We start from the raw sequence: 23,445 nt of genomic DNA on the forward strand, positions 1-23,445 counted from the left end.
TCTCGGTTCTATAGGGCTGCTTGATGAACAAAGTTATTAACAGAGCTCATGATATAAACAGATAAGAACAAGTCAGTAACAAATTAGTGATTGATTACTTTTCTTGCACCTTTGACACCCTAAGGCCCTCTCCTTTTAATGTTCACTCCAGTGTCAGCTTGGCCTGTTACGTTTTTAAATGTATGCATTTGGGCCACAGCAGGCCGTGGAATAATTCATGGAAGGCAGGAGCTTTAAACAGGAGCTCTGCAAGATTTTAATTGGCAAGGGAACAGAATCCAGAGGAAAACAGACAAAATTTTAAAAACAAGAGTGCTCATATAAAAGGGATAATTCTTGCTGAGCTATCCTGAAGGTGCTTCTTGTACAGGTTGCATTATTAAACCCTGTTTTAGTAGCACTTAAGGACTTAATTATACTTGTCCATTTGTGCACGTAAAATATATGCTGGGGACATGAGTAAGGAACACCATACAGCTCTCTGCAAGTTTTGGCTTGAGCAACAAAACATTTCCTGTAGTAGCTTAGAATAAAATCATTGGCTAAAAGAGAGCTCCAGGATAGCCAAGCGTTATTTGAACTAGGAACGCTGCTCATTGTATTTCATCGCAAGTTTGGAGATAAAGGCTGCATGTGTAGATTTCCTTTCCCTGGGATAAAATTTTAAGTACGGTCAAAATTAGAAACATTATGATTTTGAGAAAGGCATTTAATGTAGACGTTTATAATTGAGATAGGATACTTGAAATAGTTCAGATCGTAATAAGGACCTTGGAATCTGAGGGAATGATTCCAGAAATCAGTAGGCAGTGATGATCACAGGTCTTGGCAAGGCCAGTTAGATACAATTTATCTTTTGGAACCGGACTAATATTAAAGATGAGTATGACATTGATGGGCAAAAGGCAATGTGGATTTTGTAAAATGAAGGAACAGTTCTGGGGGAGTACTAGAAAAGTTGAAGATGCAAGTCTGGAACACATTTTAAGATAAAACATGTTAAATGTAATTCTACTGATTATACACTTGTAAGTCAACCATTACAAATTCCTCATTGCTGGGAATTTGATGAAGAAGGAGAGGAGGAAGCCGCAACAGGACCAGTTAACTATAATTATACTTTTCTGTAATGGAAAAGGCAGGCCAGACCACCTTTGGAACCATACAATGCTCAGTTATGACAAGCCGGTCTGTGGTTAACCCAAAAGGGCAAGAGAGAAAATGAAAGACGATGCTATTAAATCCATTATGGGTTGAAAATTGCTTTGAGTTATCATTCACTGAATCTTATTTCAGTGCAATCTCATAACTCAAGGGGTCTCAAACTGTCAGTTGGGACCCTTGAGGGATCCCACCTTGGTGTGAGGGGAACAGCATCATGCACAGGCCAACTGGGAGGATGTGTCAGAACTCATTGTGGGCTTTGTTGCTCATGTTGTACAATGCAGCTGCCATACCGCATGTCGGAAACTCCTGTGATACATTGATTAACATTTGGTGATGAAAAGGAAGTAATATTCTTGTTTCTTACCCAGCCCCAATATCAATATGATCATTAATTTTATTCATGGAGTGGGTTGTCATAAAATTCATGTATCATTTTAGGGCGTCACAGTATTGCAAAGCTTGTCATAAGCCATAAGAGGACTGGGAGTGGGTTCACACTTCACACTAAACCATAATGTGACTTGTTTGAATTGGCATTGCATTTGAACCCAGCCTAGGGATCTATTCAGTTAACTACAATTAGGCAAATTGTGCCTTGATCTGATATGTCCACCAAGCCAGGAAAAGCACTTTTTGATTTCTGGATGATAAATGATCCCCTTATGCACAGTTGGAACCTTACAATTAAGTCATAGTGATCTTCCGAGTTATGCCCTAGACCTTGGTGGCATTAAGATTAAATGAGCTCTATTATGTTATTAAACTGTAACTGCGCTGCAATTTTCTAACCAACATGGTAACACTATAATCTTTCCCTATAGTTCCAGCAAAGATAAACAGAGGTGGTTCCAAACTCTAATTGTATTAGCCACAGTCAGTATAAATTTTTAGAAGTATAGCTCATTCCTCAACTGACACCGTTGCGGTTTTGGGTAAGATTTGTTGCAGTTCAAATAAGAAAATATTTGTTGTGCTACCAGCCATACAAGGATTAAATAGAGACATCACAATGATTTAATTTTTTTTTCCTCTGGTGACAATGTTTTCCTCTTATTCTTGAACCCAGATGCTCCAAATGATTATTTTTATAGTGCTGTTTCAGTGAAGTTTGTAAAATCCTGTCAGTACATAAAATGAGGGTGGATTACAACAGTTAACTGTGGCTGAAAATAAAGTGGGGGACAAAAATGAGAAGGAGGGAGACAAGCAAAGCAGAAATAAAGATGGAAGTGATTTCATAGGACAAAACTGTTACTCTTCATTGCCAGTGACCATTTGGTATGGGTGATTAGATGAAGCAGAAGCAAATGGCACAGTAGACAATTCACTTTTCTCATTTTTAAAAAAATAAATCTGATTAATGGAATGCCCTCCCTTCCCTATATCCCAACAACTTGAGCCTGAACTATTTTGCCTAAGGTGCGTCTACGCATAGAAGTAGACTGACAGTTGAATTTTAATTCATCGTGAGATGAGATCATTCACTGTAGACAAGGTCAGCAGGCTAGTTTGGGGTGCAACATTAGCTTTGGGGCTCACCCACAGCATTGACGCTGGGAAGTGTTTTGGGGGCTCAGAAGGAGGAGTTGGACTGCTACTGTTCCCCTTCTGACATCTACCACTTGATCCAGTTTGCTGTGTCGCTCAGCCAGAGGGCAGTTATACTCGATATTTACTGTTCCCAGTGAAAGGTGAATAACAAGAAAAGCTGGAGTGGAGAAGAAAATCCATGTTGCAACGAGGTTGAAAGAATGAAAGCAAGAGAAGGTGGAGGACCAGGCCTCGTATTACCCCTCTACAGGGTGGGTACAAAAGTCCCACACAGCCAACAGCATGGCTGGAACAAGGAAATCACCGGCCTTCTTTTCTTTAATTCTTGTCCTCTTTGTTTGCAGAGCTAACTTGAACACCCAGACTAAGAAGTAAGCTTCAGTGAGTTCAAAGAATCTTGATTCTGAGCAATCATACTAAAGATGGTTAGCTTTTAATGTATTTGGTCCATTGATTATTTAATAATTGTAGTGGCTTCGTTGATGACTTTGGGTGAGATAACTGTGATATGCCCAGAAAAAATCACCAAGAATATGTCAATAAGTCATTCCATTTGTAAGCCTAAGGTACCAAACACTATTTTGTAATGATAGATTCCATAAATAGGAAAGAAAATGTTCAGTTATAAATATCAGTCAACTTCAGCCTCACATTGATGTTATTAATTAGATATTAAAATGAATTTCAGAGAACAAATTACAAAGAAAAATAAAATAAAATACAGGACTAAGAATATTCCAGATTTACAGTGGCTAAAAACAGGGTGGAGGAGTTTCAAAATTATTTACATGCAAATGTTGGCAAGCAGTCCATTCTTCATTCCGAGTTCTAACTGACTGTCCTCTCTCAGCTTCTTCCCAATATTTCATTTCAGGAAAGAGCAGACCTTAATATTTCTTCAAAATGGGATAGACAATCAAGTATTTTCCCAATTGATTTAATATTAGCATGTATTTGCTTATTAATCTCTTGTATACCATTTCTCTGAACTTCCAAAAAAAAAAAAAAAACCCTGAAAGAAAAATTGTATCTAAATTCAATTTTAATGCATCTATTTAAAAAACATGCATGTTTAAATATACTGTGTCTCAAACATATTTCTAACTATATTTTCTACTTTCAGCTAAGTATTGTGTCACAAAGTTTGGAGAAGTACAGAGTCAGGCATTCCAGTCTGCACTTAAGTCTAGAAAGTGCGCATCAGGCCAGTTCATACTGGAATCTGTAAAGTTCAAATTAATTAAGCACTTCTAGGGCATATACACATGACATCTGGAAATGTCCTGAGAACCAGCAACTGTGCTTTGTAATATGAGTCAAGCGTAGAGCAGTAGGATTATTGACATTAATGACTGATACTAGTTACAACTGACTCTTGACCATGGTCCACTGGTGTCATGCAATTTACCTGAAATGTGACTAAGTCTAGATCCAGCTCTGTGCACCTCAGAAGATGGTACCTGGTGATTTAAAGACTTAAACCTAGTCCCAAACAAGATTCTGGGGCCTCTGGTGCTCTTGGCAGGTTTTAATATTATGAGTAGGAAAAATCAAATGATTAGTTAAGAGGATTGGAAAGCTCTAGCTTGACAGCAGCATACGTGGGAAGCATCTAGGGGTTTCATGGACGACACACTAAATATTATTAATTTATTGTATTTTATATTTATTGAAATATTGGTATTATTTATAATTTTATGGAATTTTAAACTGTTTTCACTGTGAACTGCCCAGGGTCCCCCATGTGGGGGAGATAGGCGATGATAAAAATATGATTGATAGATAGATAGATAGATAGATAGATAGATAGATAGATAGATAGATAAATAAATAACAGTATAGGTGTATGCTATTGAGCACCAGTAACAGAAGCATTGCACCCACATAATTCCATTGCACTCTGTACTGGTTACACCATACTTAGAGTATTCCGTCCAGTTCTAACACCTCATTAGAAAGGGACATAGAGAATCTGGAGTGGATTTGGAGGAGAGCTACTGGGACGATCCAGAGTCTGGAACTGATTAAAAGATCTGGGCGCTTTTAGGTTGTAACAGAGAAGACTGGGCAGAGATACCATAGTAGACTACAAATAGCTAAAAGGCTGTCACATGCAGGAAGGCACAGTCCTGTTCTCCGTCAAAATAGAGAGCAGGACAAGGACTAATGGGTTGACTTTCAAAGGAAGGAAATGCAAGCGAAAGATTAAGAAGAATTTCTCAATGACAGGAGCTGAAGAGGTGGAACCTTCTGCCTAAGAGTGATAAGACTTCCCGGTCCTGGAGATTTTCAGACAGGAGATGGAGGGCCATGTGACAAGTGGTTTAGAGGATTTTTACACTAAGCAAGAGGGTGGAACAGATTATCTCTAAAATCCCTTTCAACTCATTCATTCAATGATTTTATTTTTTAAGTTTCTAAATGGTACTATTAGATCTTTGAAAAATGGCTCGATCTTACAAAACCACTGTTATCCTCCTGATAGCTCCTGGACTGTTATTTCTGTTAACATGTACAATTTTACAAGGCTCATATATGAGGATTACACCTTTTCCCACTGAACTGAATGCATAAATGCGTGTAGGCATAGGCTGGGTCAACTAACCTAGGATCAGTGAGAAAAATCAGCCACTTTGGCTTTCCAATAATATCTAGGTTTCCTACCCACGGTAATTGTATCTCTATATATTAGTGTCTACTTAGGCATTGAAAATCTATTATAATTGAAAATTTATACTATTAAAAAGCTATAAATTGTACAAACAGCTAAGCACATTGGTTTCACTCTACAGGTTTAATTCTCTAGGAGATGCTATTTCTTGATGCCTCTGTTGCAAAGAAGCAGACACTGAGGGTTTTTTTTAAAAAAAATGAATATTAGGACATTACATATAAAACGTACAGAAAGAAGAATCATAAGATCATTCTGAGTTTTCCCTCAAGATTATATGTGGATGTGATTTGGATTTATTAAGGTAGTAATGAGATAGTGTGTGTGACACACTTATATATGTGCATGCATTTGTTCCTGCCAGAAGTGATAAAGTCACTCCAAAATGTAGGAACAAAAAATCATATTCATTGTATTAAAATTAATTGCCTGTAAAATTAGGTATCTATTCATAAAATTAAATGAACCTCCATCCACATCTATCAACTGTTCTCAGACACAAAGAAACCACCACACTCACATTTAGGAACAGACCAAATCATGCAAGCACACACACACACACACACACACACCTCCCCCCCTTTCAGCAGAAGCTGCAAAAAAGAATGAAAACAGGATGAAGAAGTAGTTGCACAGGGAAGGAACACCAAAGGGAGGAATAAAACTGGGTGAAGATGAGAGGAGAGGAAAAGGTATCTAGACAAGGAAGAAAAGAAAAGAGAAATAAGACCATTCAGAAGGATTGAAATTCCCCAGATGAGCAGCGGTGATGAGTCCTGCACTTTCCAAGTCACACTTTCGAAAGGTGATCTTCAAAGGCATCCATGCTTTTAGCAGAGATGCATGCCACCATTTGCACCTCTTCTCCATCTGCTTGCTTTCAATTTCGTCTTCTCTTTGAATGGAAGATGGCTCCCACCGCAGGTGGTGGGGAAAAAGCCCTTGTTTTCCTAACAGATAATACAGGAATGATTGAACCCATCCCTTCTTTTCTTCCAGTTCTTTTATTATTATTATTTTTTATCAATGTCATAGCTATGGCAGAAAAAGCTTTTGGCAGATGTTCACTGCCTGAAGACAGATGAAGAACCAATGCTGGATCTTGGTTGATTCGAGCTGTCAGTGTAACAACTCAGCCAGCTCTGCTAATGAACCCTTATCCCGTTTCACAACAAGCAATTTGTGTTTGGCAATTTGTGTTGGCCTTTGCAGCTCCCTATGAAGCTGGAAGTTGAGAAAGAAAAGGGCCCAGAAGAGGAATTTTTGCCAGGCTAAGACCACGCCATACCAGAACTCAAATGTGACTCATAGAAAACACATTGTAAGGCTGCAAGACAATGGCATGGCCTCTTGTGTGGCTGCTGCCTTGTGGGTTGAGGTCTTCTATGAAGGTCAAATAACAGTTGCCCAATTGTTATTAATGCTAATGGAATATGTATGAATGATGGGATAACAAACAGACAAATTAATTCCAACCTAGAAGTATGTCACATATACTAGGAGAAAGGTTGCAGTTACAGTGCAAATAGCAGTGAATAAACTTTACATTCTATGATATCCCTGAATCGGTGTGATTTGTTTCCTTGGTTTTGCTTAACGCTTACTTCAGATTCTGTTTTTAATTCAATTTGATTGTGGCCAGTGTTATCAATCCGGGGCACTGCTGTTCCTACCACGCTTGTTCCAAAAGATAAAGATAAATGGCAGGTAAAGTATTCTCTTGTTAGACAAGCCAAAATGGCAAGGAGTGAGTGTTTTTGTTATATTTGACAGAACTGATTCTGGAGGGTTCTATGAATGCTGAATGCATGCTTACTGCTACACCAGCCTTGGGTAGTGCAAAGCTGATGTGATGTAGTTTAATTTGAATTTCTTACCTTCATGCACAATGTGATGAAAACTTGATGGGATCCTTATGAATACAGTTGTGCTAGACTTCTACTGGAGTGTTATATGTCTGAAGCTGCATGGGTGGTTGAGCAGAATCTGAGGCAGGCCCTTCCATCTAACACATTGCTGTAAGTAAAACCTTTATGGACCTCCTGGGAAGAACCTTCTCAGCAGAGCATTGAAAGATTCACCAATTCATGCTTGTAAAATGAGAAGCAGCCCTCTCCTCTGATGTTAATTTGCTGTGTAAAACTCTAAATATAAATTGGCAGTTGCTCCATATGCTTTGAAATGCATATTCATCATCGTCTATAATTGTTGAGGTAGTTTTATGAGGCTATCACTGAAAAGAAACTATGAACTCAAGTAGACAACTCCATCTGTAACACTATATTAAACATAATTGGGGTGACAGAGTTTGGGTCTCTCCTGGGAAGTGAATGGGTCTCTCAGTGCTTGTACGTGAGCACGATCCTCTGCCCCAAACTAACTCTAGATTAGCTCTACTGTCTGAGGTGAACTAATACAGTCTTCTGGTTTATCTTCCATAAGAGCCACCGTATTTTACTGCTGAACCAGAAAACCGGATTTTGGTAGAAGTAGAGAAGACCGTGCACATCCCATGTCAAGCAATGGGTAAGAATAACAAATAACTTCATTTTAAAATGTATTCATTCTTTATGCTTTTTACTCATTTTGCTGTTTGCTTTGATAAGATGGAGCTGCCCAGCAGACTGTGATTTATTTATGTTTGGGTTAGTCATTTCAAAAAAATACTTCCTTTTTTTTTTAGCAACCTCAAAATATCTGATATCTAGCAAAATCAAGAAATCCTAAAAACGGCAAGCGCCTGAAAAGGTGCGATGTTGTCAAGCTGCCCCTCTGTCTTTTTGTGTTCCACAAATGCAGTCGGAGAAAGGGATGAACATTTTGAGCCCAATGAATTAATGGAAGGAGAGCAGTTGCTGTGGGACCCATAACTTAGGCTGTGGAGAAGCAATCAATAACCGCAATAGTTAAAGCTCCTTGTTTCTTAAAATTATGGAGCGTTTGCAGTCGGAGGAAAATGTCAGCAGTGGCAGACGTCCAGCTGTAGTTACATTTCTGTGATAGTACTCATTCATTCACATTTTAATGGGAAGATGTTCGAAGAGACTAGAACTTGCAAAACGCTTGTAATTTCACCTAAAATAAAATGCCTTTCTCAGAAGTGTCCTCTTCAGTAAGAGATTCCCACTCCCCTTTTAGCAGGCTAATGCCAAAGAGCAAAAAGAAAGTGTAGGCCTCTTAATGAATCAGGAAACCATAAAGTTACTGAGAAAATATCCCTAAGTAAGCAATGACAAATCTCGATAAAATAGTTAAGAACAGAGACATCACACTGACAACAAAGGTCCGCATAGTTAAAGCAATGGTGTTCCCCGTAGTAGCATATGGCTGCGAGAGCTGGACCATAAGGAAGGCTGAGCGAAGGAAGATGGATGCTTTTGAACTGTGGTGTTGGAGGAAAATTCTGAGAGTGCCTTGGACTGCAGGAAGATCAAACCAGTCCATACTCCAGGAAATAAAGCCAGACTGCTCACTTGAGGGAACGATATTAAAGGCAAAACTGAAGTACTTTGGCCACATAATGAGAAGACAGGACACCCTGGAGAAGATGCTGATGCTAGGGAGAGTGGAGGGCAAAAGGAAGAGGGGCCGACCAAGGGCAAGGTGGATGGATGACATTCTAGAGGGAACGGACTCGTCCCTGGGGGAGCTGGGGGTGTTGACGACCGGCAGGAAGCTCTGGCGTGGGCTGGTCCATGAAGTCACGAAGAGTCGGAAGCGACTAAACGAATAAACAACAACAAAGTATTGAGTCTTTATCTAATGAATATGAGCCATAATGATCAGTTCTTTTGTGCTTTGAAGAAATGCTCTCAACTGGTCTCATCTGTGATTCCTGCAACCATTTCTCTCCCTTCCAGCATCTCAGATGGTACTCAACTTTATCGAGCAGACCACATGTTTCTAGGAATCATCCCACAGATCCAAAAGAACTCTGAGAAACCCCTTCTACCTCCTTCTGATGGATGCAATTTGCCCAGCTGTCTCATTGGGACTTTTTTTAGGCATCTTGAAGTATTTGAGGGACACAGCTGCTTAATGGTTTTCCAATGACTGTGATGCTCTGCTGTATACAATCTGTAGCCTTTGATTGAGAAAGCATCTGTGGCTTTCTTTGTGAAGACAAACCATTAGTGGTTGTTTTGCCATTCTTTTTAGGACCCTTTCAGCAATTTCTAGGACATAGTGTGCTGAAGGAAAGAGAAGATAAATTTAATAGTTGTGGTTACAGTTGAAAAATTAGCTCCCCCACTGATTTTTTAAATTAACCTTATTAAGTTAATAAGTCAGAGGGGATTTAGGGAATAAGCCAAATACTACATTTAATTCTATTACGTTCCATTTAAAATAGAATAGAATTATTGTTATTCAAGCTTCAGGATATTTCCAGCCTTTTCTGTCCTGGATGACTATTTCATTTTTTGTTGCTGGTCATTGACCGAATAAACATTATTACTTACTCACTTACTATTTCATTTTTGCATTATCTGCTTCCTCATGACTCAGTCTGTAGTAATTTCAGTCTGCAGCAGTTTCATGAAGTAAATCATACTTGTGCTGAGAATTCTGACAATCAGAATTCCGCGGACCAGCCTTTGGTATGAACTTCAAATTATATTTTATTTCACAGTGCTACACTGCATCTGCTTTGTCACAAATAAATACACGGCACACAGAAGATGATTTTTTTAGACAATAAATGGCTTTATTATTCTAACAAAATGGAAGCTTCAAGTGTGATTTCAGGAACTGATTACATCCTGGTAGAGAAATAGTTTTATCACCACTAAATTTTCCTCTTTGCTTTCCGAAACCCTCTTTCCTCATTTGTCTCTATATTATTTTGGAATATAATACAACTTTCAGTTTCAGTAGAAAGATGAGTAAACCAAAAACAGAATTTTACAGGTTATTACATTTACTATATTGACTTCTGAGTTCATATGGCATTGATTTCTTCTTAATTTGATATAACTTGATAAATTATATTTACTGTGCTTTCTTAAGCATCCATAATCAGGGCCTTTGGGGGAGAGAAATGAGGACAGTTATCATGGATGTCACACTTAAGGGCAGGGGCAGTCAAGGTTCATTATATGAAAAGTTGAGCTGGATTAATATTTTCCATTCAAGATAGTAAAGCCAATGTCCTGATTACCAGGAAACACACTGAGGCGAGGACTTGGTCTCTAATATTTATTAGTAGTACTTAACAAGAATCCTAACAAACTGAGAAAGCGTGGGAAAACCCAGCCATATAAACCCCAAAGGTTAAGGCGGTCCCGATCTGTGTCTCTTTGAATGGCTGAACAGTTCCTCAGTGCTACGCATGCGCTTGACAGTCTGGGTGAGAGCCCCCTGCTCGCCATCCTTACTCATGACAGCCAATGAGTTAAAACAGAATCTCAAGTTGTCAATATTTTGGGTATCCACCGCATTCCCCATCTGTCCATGGAGAAGACTTTGTGTTCCTAAGATACAGTGAGAAAAATGTTTGGAGCCCTTGTGGTAGTGCTTTTTCCAGCAAATGATTCTGATCCCTTAAAAATGCCTTAAAGCCATTATTTTAATGAGCAATTTCTGTCAAAGGTGGTGGTGAAATTAACATAAAGCCATGTATGATGGGAGTGCATATCAGAATGACTTTTATCTCTGTGTGTCTCATGCAGGCATCCCACGGCCTATTCTAGCTTGGTTTAAGGATGCTGTTCTCATCAGCCAGCTAGTTAATCCTCGTTATACGGTCCTACTCAACGGGACTCTTCAGATCTGGAGAGCAAAGCCAGAGGATTCTGGAATCTTTCAATGTTTTGCAAGGAATGAGGTTGGCGAGATAGACAGCCATACCTACCTTGAGGTCACTAGTAAGTCTGGATCTTCACACAGCCTGTAAGGGGGTGGGGGAAATCAAGAAAGGATTCTGGAGCACCTACTATGGTAGTTAAACCCACCCTTCTACTTTCAGTTGAATTTTCTCATCTCAGGCATATGGCCTATGATGGCTATTCAAGGTGTTGCTGTTGCCCGCACTGCTGAATGCTTCTGTCTTCCACAGAATGGTGGAGAGACATCTAAGGCCATCAGCTTCTCCAGCACTGTCACGCTCCTGACAGCTTAGGAAAGAGGAGTTTGACAGGCTGTTGGGAAAGCAAATGAAGGGAGAAAAATGGCAAAAGGGAAGACGGGTCAGCCCCTCTCGAGGGCTCCTCATTTAAATTGCACAGAGATTTTGTGGTTGCCGTATTTTACTCCTTCCTGGCTGCGTTTGTTTTCCCACAGTGGGCTGCTTCTCCTCCTAACCACTGCATCCACTGTCAATTTTCCCAAAGAGAACACATTCTCCTAATTTTTTTTTTTTAAGTGAAAGATTGTGGAAATTTGGGGGTCGACCAGGCTGGGTCTGAATTTTTTTCAGAGCCATTCCTGAGTTTCCTATTAGGGAAAGGGGAAGTTACCAGCACCTTTAGCTCCTCTAGGATCTCTAAAGTAATAAAGAAATGAGGAAAAAGACTTTGGCCCCACACTGAGACCAGACATGGGAATACTCAGAGTAATGGTTGCCTTCTGTGTAGAAAGGGGAACAGTGGACATTGTCTGACTGCAACTTGGCAATGGCAGGGTTGAGCTAGAAAGACCTGTGGTCTTCTCAGCTGGAGCTGGATTCAGAGAGGATGGATGGACACCTGGTTTTCACTTTTGCCCGGGCTTGATGTTAGATGTCTATTAGGCTTGCCACCTAACATACACAGTGCTCTTATGTCTGAAATCTTTTCTGAACTAGAGATAATAAGGCTCCCTCGCTGAACCTCTGCATCAGAGGCTGAGAGAAAGTGGCATGGTAAGATACCACGCCAAATAAGCATTATGGAGGGGAGCACCCAGCAATGTTTTGAAGCAAATGGAAACTTCTTTTGGCTGACATTTAATTTCTGCAAAGTGGTGTCAGACTGAAATTGCTTTTCATCATAAAGAAGAGCAACAGGAGGATAAAAGTAAACAGTTCTGGTTTAATCTGATCCATCTGCTTTCTTCCAAGCCCTCTTTTGAAACAATGAAAGCTTGCTGTCTAACCTGGAAGGGGTTCTTGGAGTTATCATGATGTCCTTAAACAGTGGAAAGATTCCACAAGTGTTCTGAACTTTCAAAGTGCTGTTTTAGCCACCTTCTTCTGAAAACCTGGTTTTGATTCCAGATGTCGCGCCCATGTTCTCCTGGCCCCCAGCAGATGCTACCGTTACCGAAGGGATGAGTGCCATTTTAAGATGTGACGTTTCTGGAGCACCAAAGCCTGCCATTGCATGGAAAAGGGGTACCTGCTTACTATTCTACTGGGAAATCACTCAAATTGCAGCAGCTCACCAGGACAAATTAGCATAGCATTAACATTTTCATGCACTGCAAACCAAAGGATTGAGCCTGTTTCCACTTGCTGTGTTCCAGGGAATCAGATTTTGGCCAGTGGCTCCATTCAGCTGCCCAGGTTCCACCTCCTTGAGTCTGGGGGGCTCCAGATAAGCCCCGTCTTTCTTGAAGATGCTGGCATCTACACTTGCTGTGTGGTCAACTCAGAAGGCTCCCTGAATGCATCTGCTGCTCTCACCGTGTGGAGTAAGAATCCCATTCGTTTTCAGTGTTAATGTTAATCTTGACTTAATCAGCTCTCATTGTAGCTGATTAATTAGGAGCCTAATTACAAAACGTTCATGTCACGAGGGTAGGGCAGGCATTGAGTAATAAGAATAATCCACATGCTTTTTATAAGCCATTTGGAGAACCGCAATAAATACTTCCTCCAAAAGGAGTGGTCAGCGTGTTTTGGACAGCTTATCTCAGCCTTTTAATGTGTCTTCTGCATTCATAGATCTCACTCATTTTAACTTTTCATCCTTCGTTAAGAAGACAGCCAAATTAATTTGCTAGAACCCAGCCATAAGCAGAAGGGAGAAAATAACATTGCAGCTATATCAACTTTTAATAGGATTAATATATTACAAATACTTGTATGCCATGTCCCACTGTAAATATCTGGAAAGGAAGTGCTGTGCATCTCAAAATGCTTATCCTGGTAGGTGGAAGCACCCCGCAAAGTGCCATTCTTGCACCAGACCTCAGCATCATCCTGATGATGTGCAGCCGGTACTTAAATCCAGTGTTGAGCTGCTTTTCTGTCACTTCAGGGTGAGGGTTGGAGAGCCTGTTGATCTCCAGTGGAACTTTATCTCTAAAATACGTTTTAGCATCTACAGCAATATAAACTAGAGATAATGCACAGGTTGGCAGCTCATTTTAATGTCCTGCTGTATCTTTGGCATTGAGTTTCATTTAGTCACGTACCTTATGTACAAAAGTGAGGTTGCTCTTTCCATAAAACCCGAAGAGTCACACAGAAGTCTTCAGCCTCCTCCAGGGGTGTTTCAGGGGCTCTGAAACTGACACACAGCCCTTGCCTTGTCCTCCTTGTGTAAACACCTCTCCCAGCATCCCAGCTCATCGCTGCTTCTAGGAAATGGGACACAGTCCCTCTTTTTGATTAATCTTCCTCTCTTGCACCTGGATTCATTTGAGGAGCTCTTCAGCCATTTCTTTTCAGGGCAGGCATTATGGAAAGTTGTTGTGCCTTCAGCCCCTGCCACAGAGACCTCCATTTCCTGGCCATGTTTGAATGATAGGGCTTTAATGACATCTGGGTAAAAGTTCCCTCCTCTGTGCATGACATTTTATGGAATATCTCCTTTTCTTGGAGCAACATAATTCAACCTTTCCTCTCGCCCTCACAGCTACGTAACCCAGCTTGGCGTAGGGGAACAGGGAGACCCAGTTCCAGTCCCTCCTCAGCCATAGAAGCCAGCTGGGTGGCCTTGGGTCAATCATTCTCTCTCAGCCCTAGCATGGGAAGAGAAAGAACATCCATCTACCAATTTACCCTGGGCCAGCACAGTCCACAACTGTCAACAAAAAGGCCTTCTTCCTTCAGTTGATTGATTGATTGATTCAGGATGACAGACATGATGATGATGGTGATGATATAGATATACTATTTCTTCTAGGTGGGAGGACGTTGTCCCAAAAGGCAAGATACAAATCATTATAATGGTGGGTGGGGGGGAGCAACTCATGGCCAACATGTAGAAGTAAACTTTGTTCCTGCTTCATTTTCCTTGCTTTACTGCACCTTTGGGAAATTTTGGTAATTCCCCTTGGAATGTCTCATGATTCCTTGTGATCTCATGTTTTTGTGTGTCCCCCCCCCCCCCATGTTTTCAACCAACATGAAAGCTTAGCAGCAGACAAGGTTCCTCATTACCCACTTCCTGGAAGCCTGCAGCCACAGGCCCTCTGGCCTTTCACATGTCTACTGGATGCAGGGGCCGGGCAGGCAGAACGATTCTTGTCTGGAACGATGAGTTCCCTGGCTTGCAGCCTTCCCAAAGCAAAACCCCAAGCCAGGATGGAAACTGGCCACTTGACCTGAACCGGGGGTCATGTCCTTTTCAGATCGCACTTTTATTGTCCGGCCTCCGGAGGATAGCACTGTTATAAAGGGAACCACGGCGATGCTTCGGTGTGAAGCTGCTCATGACCCAAGAATTTCAATCAGGTTGGTGGTGTCTGCAGTCGTTCGTATAATTTATCTCAACTTAATTGCCCAAACCATCAGCACTGGCCTAGGTGGGTTTTCTTGCACTGGTTTTTCCAGCAACCACAGTTGGAGATGGTAAGTTATTCCATTAATCATATCAAGTCCTTTTTATTTTTCCACTTCAACCGTATATATTATTTACAATGAGCTATGTTCCACTTCATGATTTCAATACAACTTCCTATGATTTACTGTCAAGGTTAACACAATATCAATAAAACTGACTTGTCAGAAGCTGATACTTAATGAGAATAAAACCCAAAGCAATTTAAGGGAATTGGTTTTGCAAATGGGTTTTGGAAAGTCTTAGAAGTGTCACTTTTTTCCCGAGAAAAACCACCAGGTACCAAATCCAAACAGAGTGAATCTTTAAACTACTAAATTCTACAAGCAAGAAGACTTCCCTCTCTTTTTCTTAAACAAGGATGAATATATACTGTGGTGTGTGTGTGTCTGTATGTATGTGTCTGTATGTATGTATAAATAGGTATAGATACAGATATACATGCAGATGAAAAGGGAAAATCCAACTGAAATGCTGCCATTCCCTTTAGAAAACTTCAAACAATGCCATTTGTAAAAAGAAAAAGGAAAGAGTCTAGACTTGCATAAAGAGGAAACTGTATCTTAGAAGCTTTTTGTTCTCATAAATGCTGGAAGGATTTTGAGTACAAGTCACACTACAAATGGTATAAAGCAGGGATTCTATTCTACAAATCGTGACATTGAAATCACAGACAGAAAAAGAAAGGAGGATCATGCATTAAAAGAACCATGCAATCTTTCATGCTAAGTATAATTAACATTTATACAGTATTTTTTAAGAGTGAAGATTTTCACCTGTTACCTAAGAAACCTTTGCAGCAGCTTTGAAAGGTGAGGCACAAGATATTCTGGATTTGGTCTAATCAAAGCACTGCAACAAATATGCTTCAGTGTTCTATTTTATTCTTTAATCTCAGTCTTTGAGACTATCGCCCTTCATAACCACTGACCCTGAACCTTGAAATGACACATATTACCTAATTTTCTGTAGGCACAATGAAAGACAGGACCTGCTTGTATTTCTAACCAGACTGGCAGTATGGCAGAGGGGAAACGTGTCCTATGCAGCTTTGCATATGGAACGAGTTGCTTATTACAGAGTATGATAAAAAATATTTCAAAAATAAAATAAAACCTTGGATGTGTGATAGACTTCCTCCATCTTGAAATTAAATAAATAAATATTTTTGATCGCTGGCAGTTTCGAGAGCAAAGCCCAACGTCTGGGTACTTTTTTGCAAAGCCAAGAAAACATAACGGAGAAGGGGAAAGTTTCTGGTTTTCCAAAACTGGGTTTGGTTCAGGTTGCCAATCATAGCTTCAAATTTGCCCCCCCACAAAAAAATAATAGTTAGTGACACGTTTGTCTTTGAGCTCTATAGAGGAGGGTTGCATCCTTTATCACAGTGTTTTTCAAACATGGCAACTTTAACACGGGTGGACTTCAACTCCCAGAATTCACTTGTCAGCCTGCTGGCTGGGGAATTCTGGGAGTTGAAGTCCACACATCTTAAAGTTGCCAAGGTTGAAAAAAACACTGCTTTATCAGAACCGTTTATTAGTCTAGCCGGCCCAGTAGACATTCACTATGACCAAATGAGCCTTTGAAAGAGTGTTAGTGGGTCTCACCATTTGGTATAATTATTTACCTCTGTTTTTACCACATAACTTCAGCGCATTCGTCGTGTTTAACAAAATAGACAGCTGACTTTATCCATCTGATGTACTGTGACCATAGGTATCTTTGGAAGAAGGACGCCGTTGTCATCAACCCATCTAGCAGCTCCCGAATCACTATCGAGAACGATGGCAGCCTCATCATTGGCCAGACCTGGTCAGGTGACATTGGCGACTACACCTGCGAAGTCAGCTCCTCTGGAGGGAATGATTCAAGGGTGGCTCGAATGGAAGTGATGTGAGTCCTCTCATAGCACGTTTGGATGGAAGACCAGTTTTAGCTTTGACTTTTGCATTTTATTTGAGTGTATTTCTCTCTGGAGGTTTTAATTTAGCTTTAGATTCATCACACACAAAGGCTTTCAGAATCAATGAAACTAGCTAACCTGAATAGAATATTTTATGAGCTACTATAAACTTACACAGGAAAAGCTAGTTTAGATAATAATACCAATAGTTATCTCCATTTTACATTCATCATTCAACAAAGAGACAGGGTTCCTCTCTTTCCCAGCTGGATCCCTCATCTTTACAGTTGTCTGTACTCAGCCACAATGGCCTTGTTTTTTAAATGTATTTGTAAGGTCAATAGGGGACGCGGTGGCGCTGCGGGTTAAACCGCTGAGCTGCCGATCGGAAGGTCGGCGGTTCGAAACCGCGCGGCGGGGTGAGCTCCCGTTGTTAATCCCAGCTCCTGCTCACCTAGCAGTTCGAAAACATGCAAATGTGAGTAGATCAATAGGTACCACTTCGGCGGGAAGGTAACGGCGTTCCGTGTCGTCATGCTGGCCACATGACCCGGAAGTGTCTACGGACAACGCCGGCTCCAAGGCTTAGAAACAGAGATGAGCACCGCCCCCTGGAGTCGGACACGACTGGACTTTACGTCAAGGGAAACCTTTACCTTTACCTTAAGGTCAATAGACCACTTCCCCCAAGAGGCTCTTGAAATGGCCAGCTAGAACTCTTGGCTCCGTCACTGTCCTAACAGTCAGGAACCACGCCGAGACAAGGAATAAGTCTCTAGGGTTTTATTACTGCTACGTTAGATAGAAAATCCTAACAAACTGAAGAAGCGTGGGAAAACCCAGACAGATAAACCCCAAAAGTCAAGGCGGGTCTGTTCTGTGTCTCTTTGAATGACTGCTCAGCTCTCAGTACTACGCATGCGTTTTCCCCCCTGGATAGGGGCCCCCTCCTGCTCACCATCAGTGCTCATGACAGTGATTCACTTAATGACCACTGCAAAAAAGGTCATAAAACTGGATTGGATTTGCTTAATGACCGCTTCGCTTAGGGTGGCCTTAGCTTAGGGGTCATTGTGGTGTGCAAACTCTAATGACTCTAACTGTTGATCAACCTGTTGTGCTAAGAGCTACTGAGACGTGCTGGGTGATCTCATGGATGTGATGTCCTAACAGCCAGGAACCACGCTGAGACGAGGAATAGGTCTCTAGTGTTTATTACTGCTACATTAGACAGAAAATCCTAACAAACTGAAGAAGCGTGGGAAAACCCAGACAGATAAACCCCAGAGGTTAAGGCGGGTCTGATCTGTGTCTCTTTGAATGGCTGCTCAACTCCTCACTACTACGCATGCATTTTCCCCCTGGATAGGGGCCCCCTCCTGCTCACCATCAGTGCTCATGACAGTCACACTCACAACTTACTTAGTAAGGTGCGCCCCCCCCCCCCCCCCGCAGATGCCTGGATGGGATCTGGCCCAATGGCACCATCACCCTTCTCTTTCTGAACAGGAAGACTCACGGCTGAAGCCCACATGGAAGCCATTACACATTGGACTTTGCATGTTGGGTAAGGCATCTGAGATTCTCAGTTAGAGAACTCAGCTTCTAGCTTCCCAGTCAGTATGGCCAATCTAAGGGATGCTAGTCCACTGAAAGAGGCTTAAATTGAACTTGCAGAATGGGTGCCTCTATCTTCTTAACCTCCAATTATTATTTTTTTTGCACTTGTTTACTCAGTATTCCTTCCCCATTCTCTTCCAATATTAACCACCTCCTCTTAATGGTTTACTTCGGAATACGCCGTACACCCAGCACAATGAACGCAGCAAACCTGAGGTTTTGTATGTGGCAGCAACATAAACAAGTTTAACATGCTTTTGAGACTGAAAGCATTTGTTTTTCTACAAGCGAAATGTATTTCTACCCTGCCTAAAGTGCTGCAAATTGTGTTGCCCTATCTGGAAAATTGCAAGATGATTGGATCTTAATATTCCAGTCCACAAATTGATTAGAAAATGTGTTTCTAACAAGCCAAGGTTTCTCTAAGATCCCCAGGTCCTCTGATCTCTTGAACACCCTGGATTCTTGAATACTGTGAAATTTTCCTCATTAAGAGCTGCATTTGCCTAAATTTTTCCATATTAAATGCTCTGATGAAATGGAAAGGGACTTGAATTCATTGCCTCTTGGCTGAATTTATTCCATTGTTACAACAAATGTAGATAGGAAAAGAATCAGGCCGTTTTGTGGAACAAGACAGAGAAATTTTTGAATGCAATAATTTGTAGAATCAACGTGCAAGTAAGTAAGTAAGTAACTTTATTGATTAGTCAAATGACCATATCAGAAAGTTGGGCATCAGCCACTATAAGATATAAAATATAAAATATGATACCATAAAACAGTTAAAATACAGTAAAATTAGCTAAAACATACTAGGGTAAGATAAAATACAATAAAATACAGTAGGGTAAAATAGAGATAAAATTGTAAGATAAAAATGCAAGATGTAATAAACAAGTAATATCAACATGCACACTACCATTTTTGGGGGAATAGTGTCAGTTTTTGCCAGCTCATCGTACCTCACCTCTTGAAGCCTAAGGCTCCTCTTTCAACCATCCTGAATAATGTGTGCATCTCTGAAGTTTATTACAGCCCATCTTGGTTTTATTACAGCATCGCCTCTTCACTGCCAGGCCTAGATTGATTTCTCTTTTGAAATCACCCGTTGTTGCAATCAGTTTTTCATCTGGAGAAAGGGTTGAAATACAAAATTAAGAAGGCCATTAGAAACAGACTCCAGATTGTCCTCCATCTTGTGTTTAATAGGGCTGGGTAAATCCTTTGAGAGAAGTGCTTCAGAATGCACAGGAGAGCATACCAAGCACCACTTTTTGAATTGTTAAAGCAGACACGTCTTTTCCTGGCTTGCACAGCAGCTTCTAAAGCTGCTTCCGGCTGTTTCTGCCTGTTTGTGCATGCACAGTGACTTGGCTTTGCTTTTTCCCAGATGCGGCTGCTTTAATGATTGAAAAAGGGGTGCATGGTATATGTTCCTGCATGTTCTGAAGAACCTCCTTCAAAGGATTTGCACAGCTCTCATCTTTAATTGGACATCTCCAGTGCCCACTGGAAACTTTTAACCTTGGCATCTGATGTGCAGACCATCTCAAGACCTTTAAAGGCCAAAGACACTCCAGGCCCATGACTCATCATCTTCAATTACCTTCTCCATAAACTGGGATGTCTGCCAGCCCTGCAGCATTAACTGGAGTTGTCTACAATTGGATTTGAGGCCTTCTGCATAGAGAACATGTTCTGCCACAAACTGTGCTGTTTTTCAGGGACTCCAGTTAATTTTCTTCCTTCCCTTTCTTCCTTAAACCATTTCCTCTACCATCACTCCTTTTCTACCTTAATTTTCCAAGTGTAAAACCAGTAGGAACCAGTCCTCAGTCATGCAGCCATACAAATACTGCCTAAGTGCAAGCAAAATACAAACATGATGAGAGCAACAGAAAGAAGAGATAATTGAATGTCTCCATTAATAAAAGAGACTCAGTAAGAGTGATAGCCAGAAATGCATACTAGCACAACTTTAAATGACGCCCATTTTTTTTAAAAAACCATCATCATGTGGATTCTACATATTCTTCAGTTGCACTGACTGCCTTGTACCATTTGCACTCCTTTTATTTTCCACGCTTCATCTGAGTGAGAACAATTAAGAAGAAGCCAGGCAGAAAGCAGATTATCTTTTCCATACAATAGAGAAGGTTTTTAGTAATTTCCAACCTCTCTGGTGGGCTATTATGCAGGAAAGAAAAATTACTGCTGTATCCAAAATTACCTGAAGTGGTACAAAAACACATGTGCAGGCTTGCATGGCAGAAAGGGATGGGCGGGGGGAGAAGTCTTCTCATCAGATGCCTTATCCTGAGAGCATGGGTAAAAAAGAATCAGGTCTCAAGCGATTTCCTTGGGTTATTTACAGAGTCCAAAACACGTGTCGTGTGAATCAGACCACTTCCCAGAATAAGAAGACATTGGTCTTAAGCAGTACCGACAGGAAATTAAGAGAACATGATCAAGACAGGCACAGGTTCCATTGGGAAGTCACTGCTGTTAACCTAGAGTGGGTGTCTCTGGAGGGGGTACATGGCTTTGTGGTAGCACACCGGCTTTTGCATGGAGAAATGCCTAGTTCAACCCTTTCCTGAAACCCAGAATAGTCAGCTCATGTTGCTTGGCATGCAGGCTGGGTACCGAGTTGAAGTCTGGGGCAACTGGAGGGCACTAGGTTGAAAATGCTGGTTTATTAGGAGCCCCGAGACAAGATCAGACCACAGCCTCTGATCTTGTGTTCCAATCTGGCCCACCAGATGCCTCTGGGGATCCTTGAAGAAAAGCCGAAGGCCACAGATTTCCTGCCTTCCCCAGGAACTGGCATTCACTGGCTTGTTAGATCTTAGGAAGCAACTACATGTCTGTCAGCAAGACTTAAGACCCATTTGATAGACTTTCCTCTATAAACTTGATCTCTGAAAGACAAGCCAGATGGTGATCACCATCACCACTTGTGTCAAGGGTTTCCAAAAAGCTGTTAAGCGCTCTGTAAAAAAAAGGATCAGTTTTGTCTCCTGCCACTCATCATTACTGAAGGATTCCCTCTCTATTTTGCAGAGTCAGCTGGGAAAAGAGTGGACCCATCCCCATTGCTGACGTTACGAGAGCTAATCCTTTTTCCAACCTCGATCTAATTGGTTGTGAGAGTAAAGCTTCATGGGCTTAAAGCTCATTCAGTCTGTCAAGGAAGTTTGATCTTATGACCTGGGCAGTAGGAATTACTCCCTCATCCTCATCAGTACCCATGGCAGTAACGCCGGGCAAGAATGGGCAGAAAGTGCCTGTGGTATCAACAAGAATTAAATCTCATGAAAAGTCCAGGCTGCTGCTAATATGGAAGTCCCAATTTGGTGCAAATCTATTGGCTATATACAGTATAAGTCATTGTCCAAGTACAGCTGATTTCCTAGGCTAGCGTGGAAACCAGTTTGTTGTTGTTTAGTCGTTCAGTCGCTTCCGACTCTTCGTGACTTCGTGGACCAGCCCACGCCAGAGCTTCCTGTCGGTCGTCAACACCCCCAGATCCCCCAGGGACGAGTCCGTCACCTCTAGAATGTCATCCATCCATCTTGCCCTTGGTCAGTCCCTCTTCCTTTTGCCTTCCACTCTCCCTAGCATCAGCATCTTCTCCAGGGTGTCCTGTCTTCTCATTATGTGGCCAAAGTACTTCAGTTTTGCCTTTAATATCATTCCCTCAAGTGAGCAGTCTGGCTTGATTTCCTGGAGGATGGAAATAACTGGTTTGATCTTCCTGCAGTCCAAGGCACTCTCAGAATTTTCCTCCAACACCACAGTTCCAAAGCATCCATCTTCCTTCTCTCAGCCTTCCTTACGGTCCAGCTCTCGCAGCCATATGCTACTACGGGGAACACCATTGCTTTGACTATGCGGACCTTTGTTGTCAGTGTGATGTCTCTGCTCTTCACTATTTGATCGAGATTGGTCATTGCTCTTCTCCCAAGGATTAAGCGTCTTCTGATTTCCTGACTGCAGTCAGCATCTGCAGTAATCTTCGCACCTAGAAATACAAAGTCTTTCACTGCCTCTGCGTTTTCTCCCTCCATTTGCCAGTTTCAATCAAGCTGGTTGCCATAATCTTGCTTTTTTTGAGGTTCAGCTGCAAGCCAGCGTTTGCACTTCCTTCTTTCACCTTCATCATAAGGCTCCTCGGTTCCTCTTCGCACCATATTGTTGCCTTAATATGCCTTGTTTTAAGATTTCAGATACAAACTTCAAGTTCAGGTAAAGTAATGCAAGGCCAAAACCAAAAGGAAGACTTTTTTACTTGATAGCATCTTGAAACTTCTTGCCAATAGATGATGAAGAAAGGTTTTCTCGATATCGGAAGTTCTCCTTGCTCACATAAAGCAATGATGTGTTAGTGTTAAACATCTGTAACACATTTGCCTAAAGAAGAAAGGATGCAACAATAGCTGTCACCGTGGGTTTTTATCGCAGAGGCGGCATAATATTTTTTAATTTGAAGGATTTTTACTTCCTTGTTTTGACAGAGAAGACACTTCAGTAAACCAGTGGAGATTTGCCCCTTTGACACTTCGGGGGGTTCATCAATAGGCAAATAATTTCACAGACGTTAAGAGCAAAGGACTTAAATTTCTGAGCCAGGCAGGGAATCTTGAAGAACACATCACTGTTCACGACTATAAAAGCAGCTCATTTTTTACTCCCTGCACTTGCAATCTTTTTGGTGCTTCAGTGCATGACATCAAAACATTTGTTCACCTGAGATTAATAATGGTTAATATCCACTTTTGTATAGAATTGAGAGGCCAGGACATTTTCTTACTGTGGAATTC

The 23,445-nt window shown here is 41.2% G+C and overlaps 1 protein-coding gene across 2 annotated transcripts in view; it reads left to right on the forward strand.

The window, feature by feature from the left end:
• Positions 1-23,445, forward strand: part of SDK1 (sidekick cell adhesion molecule 1) — a 369,862-nt gene that overhangs the window by 202,943 nt on the left and 143,474 nt on the right. For both annotated transcript variants that reach the window (XM_063315194.1, XM_063315193.1), the window contains exons 8-13: positions 7,832-7,915; positions 11,059-11,253; positions 12,582-12,698; positions 12,830-12,997; positions 14,885-14,987; positions 16,813-16,989. In XM_063315194.1, coding sequence (XP_063171264.1) covers positions 7,832-7,915; positions 11,059-11,253; positions 12,582-12,698; positions 12,830-12,997; positions 14,885-14,987; positions 16,813-16,989 — 844 coding nt within the window. The remainder of the gene's footprint in view (positions 1-7,831; positions 7,916-11,058; positions 11,254-12,581; positions 12,699-12,829; positions 12,998-14,884; positions 14,988-16,812; positions 16,990-23,445) is intronic.

Source organism: Candoia aspera, chromosome 14 (assembly GCF_035149785.1).
Source record: "Candoia aspera isolate rCanAsp1 chromosome 14, rCanAsp1.hap2, whole genome shotgun sequence".
NCBI lineage: Eukaryota > Metazoa > Chordata > Lepidosauria > Squamata > Boidae > Candoia > Candoia aspera.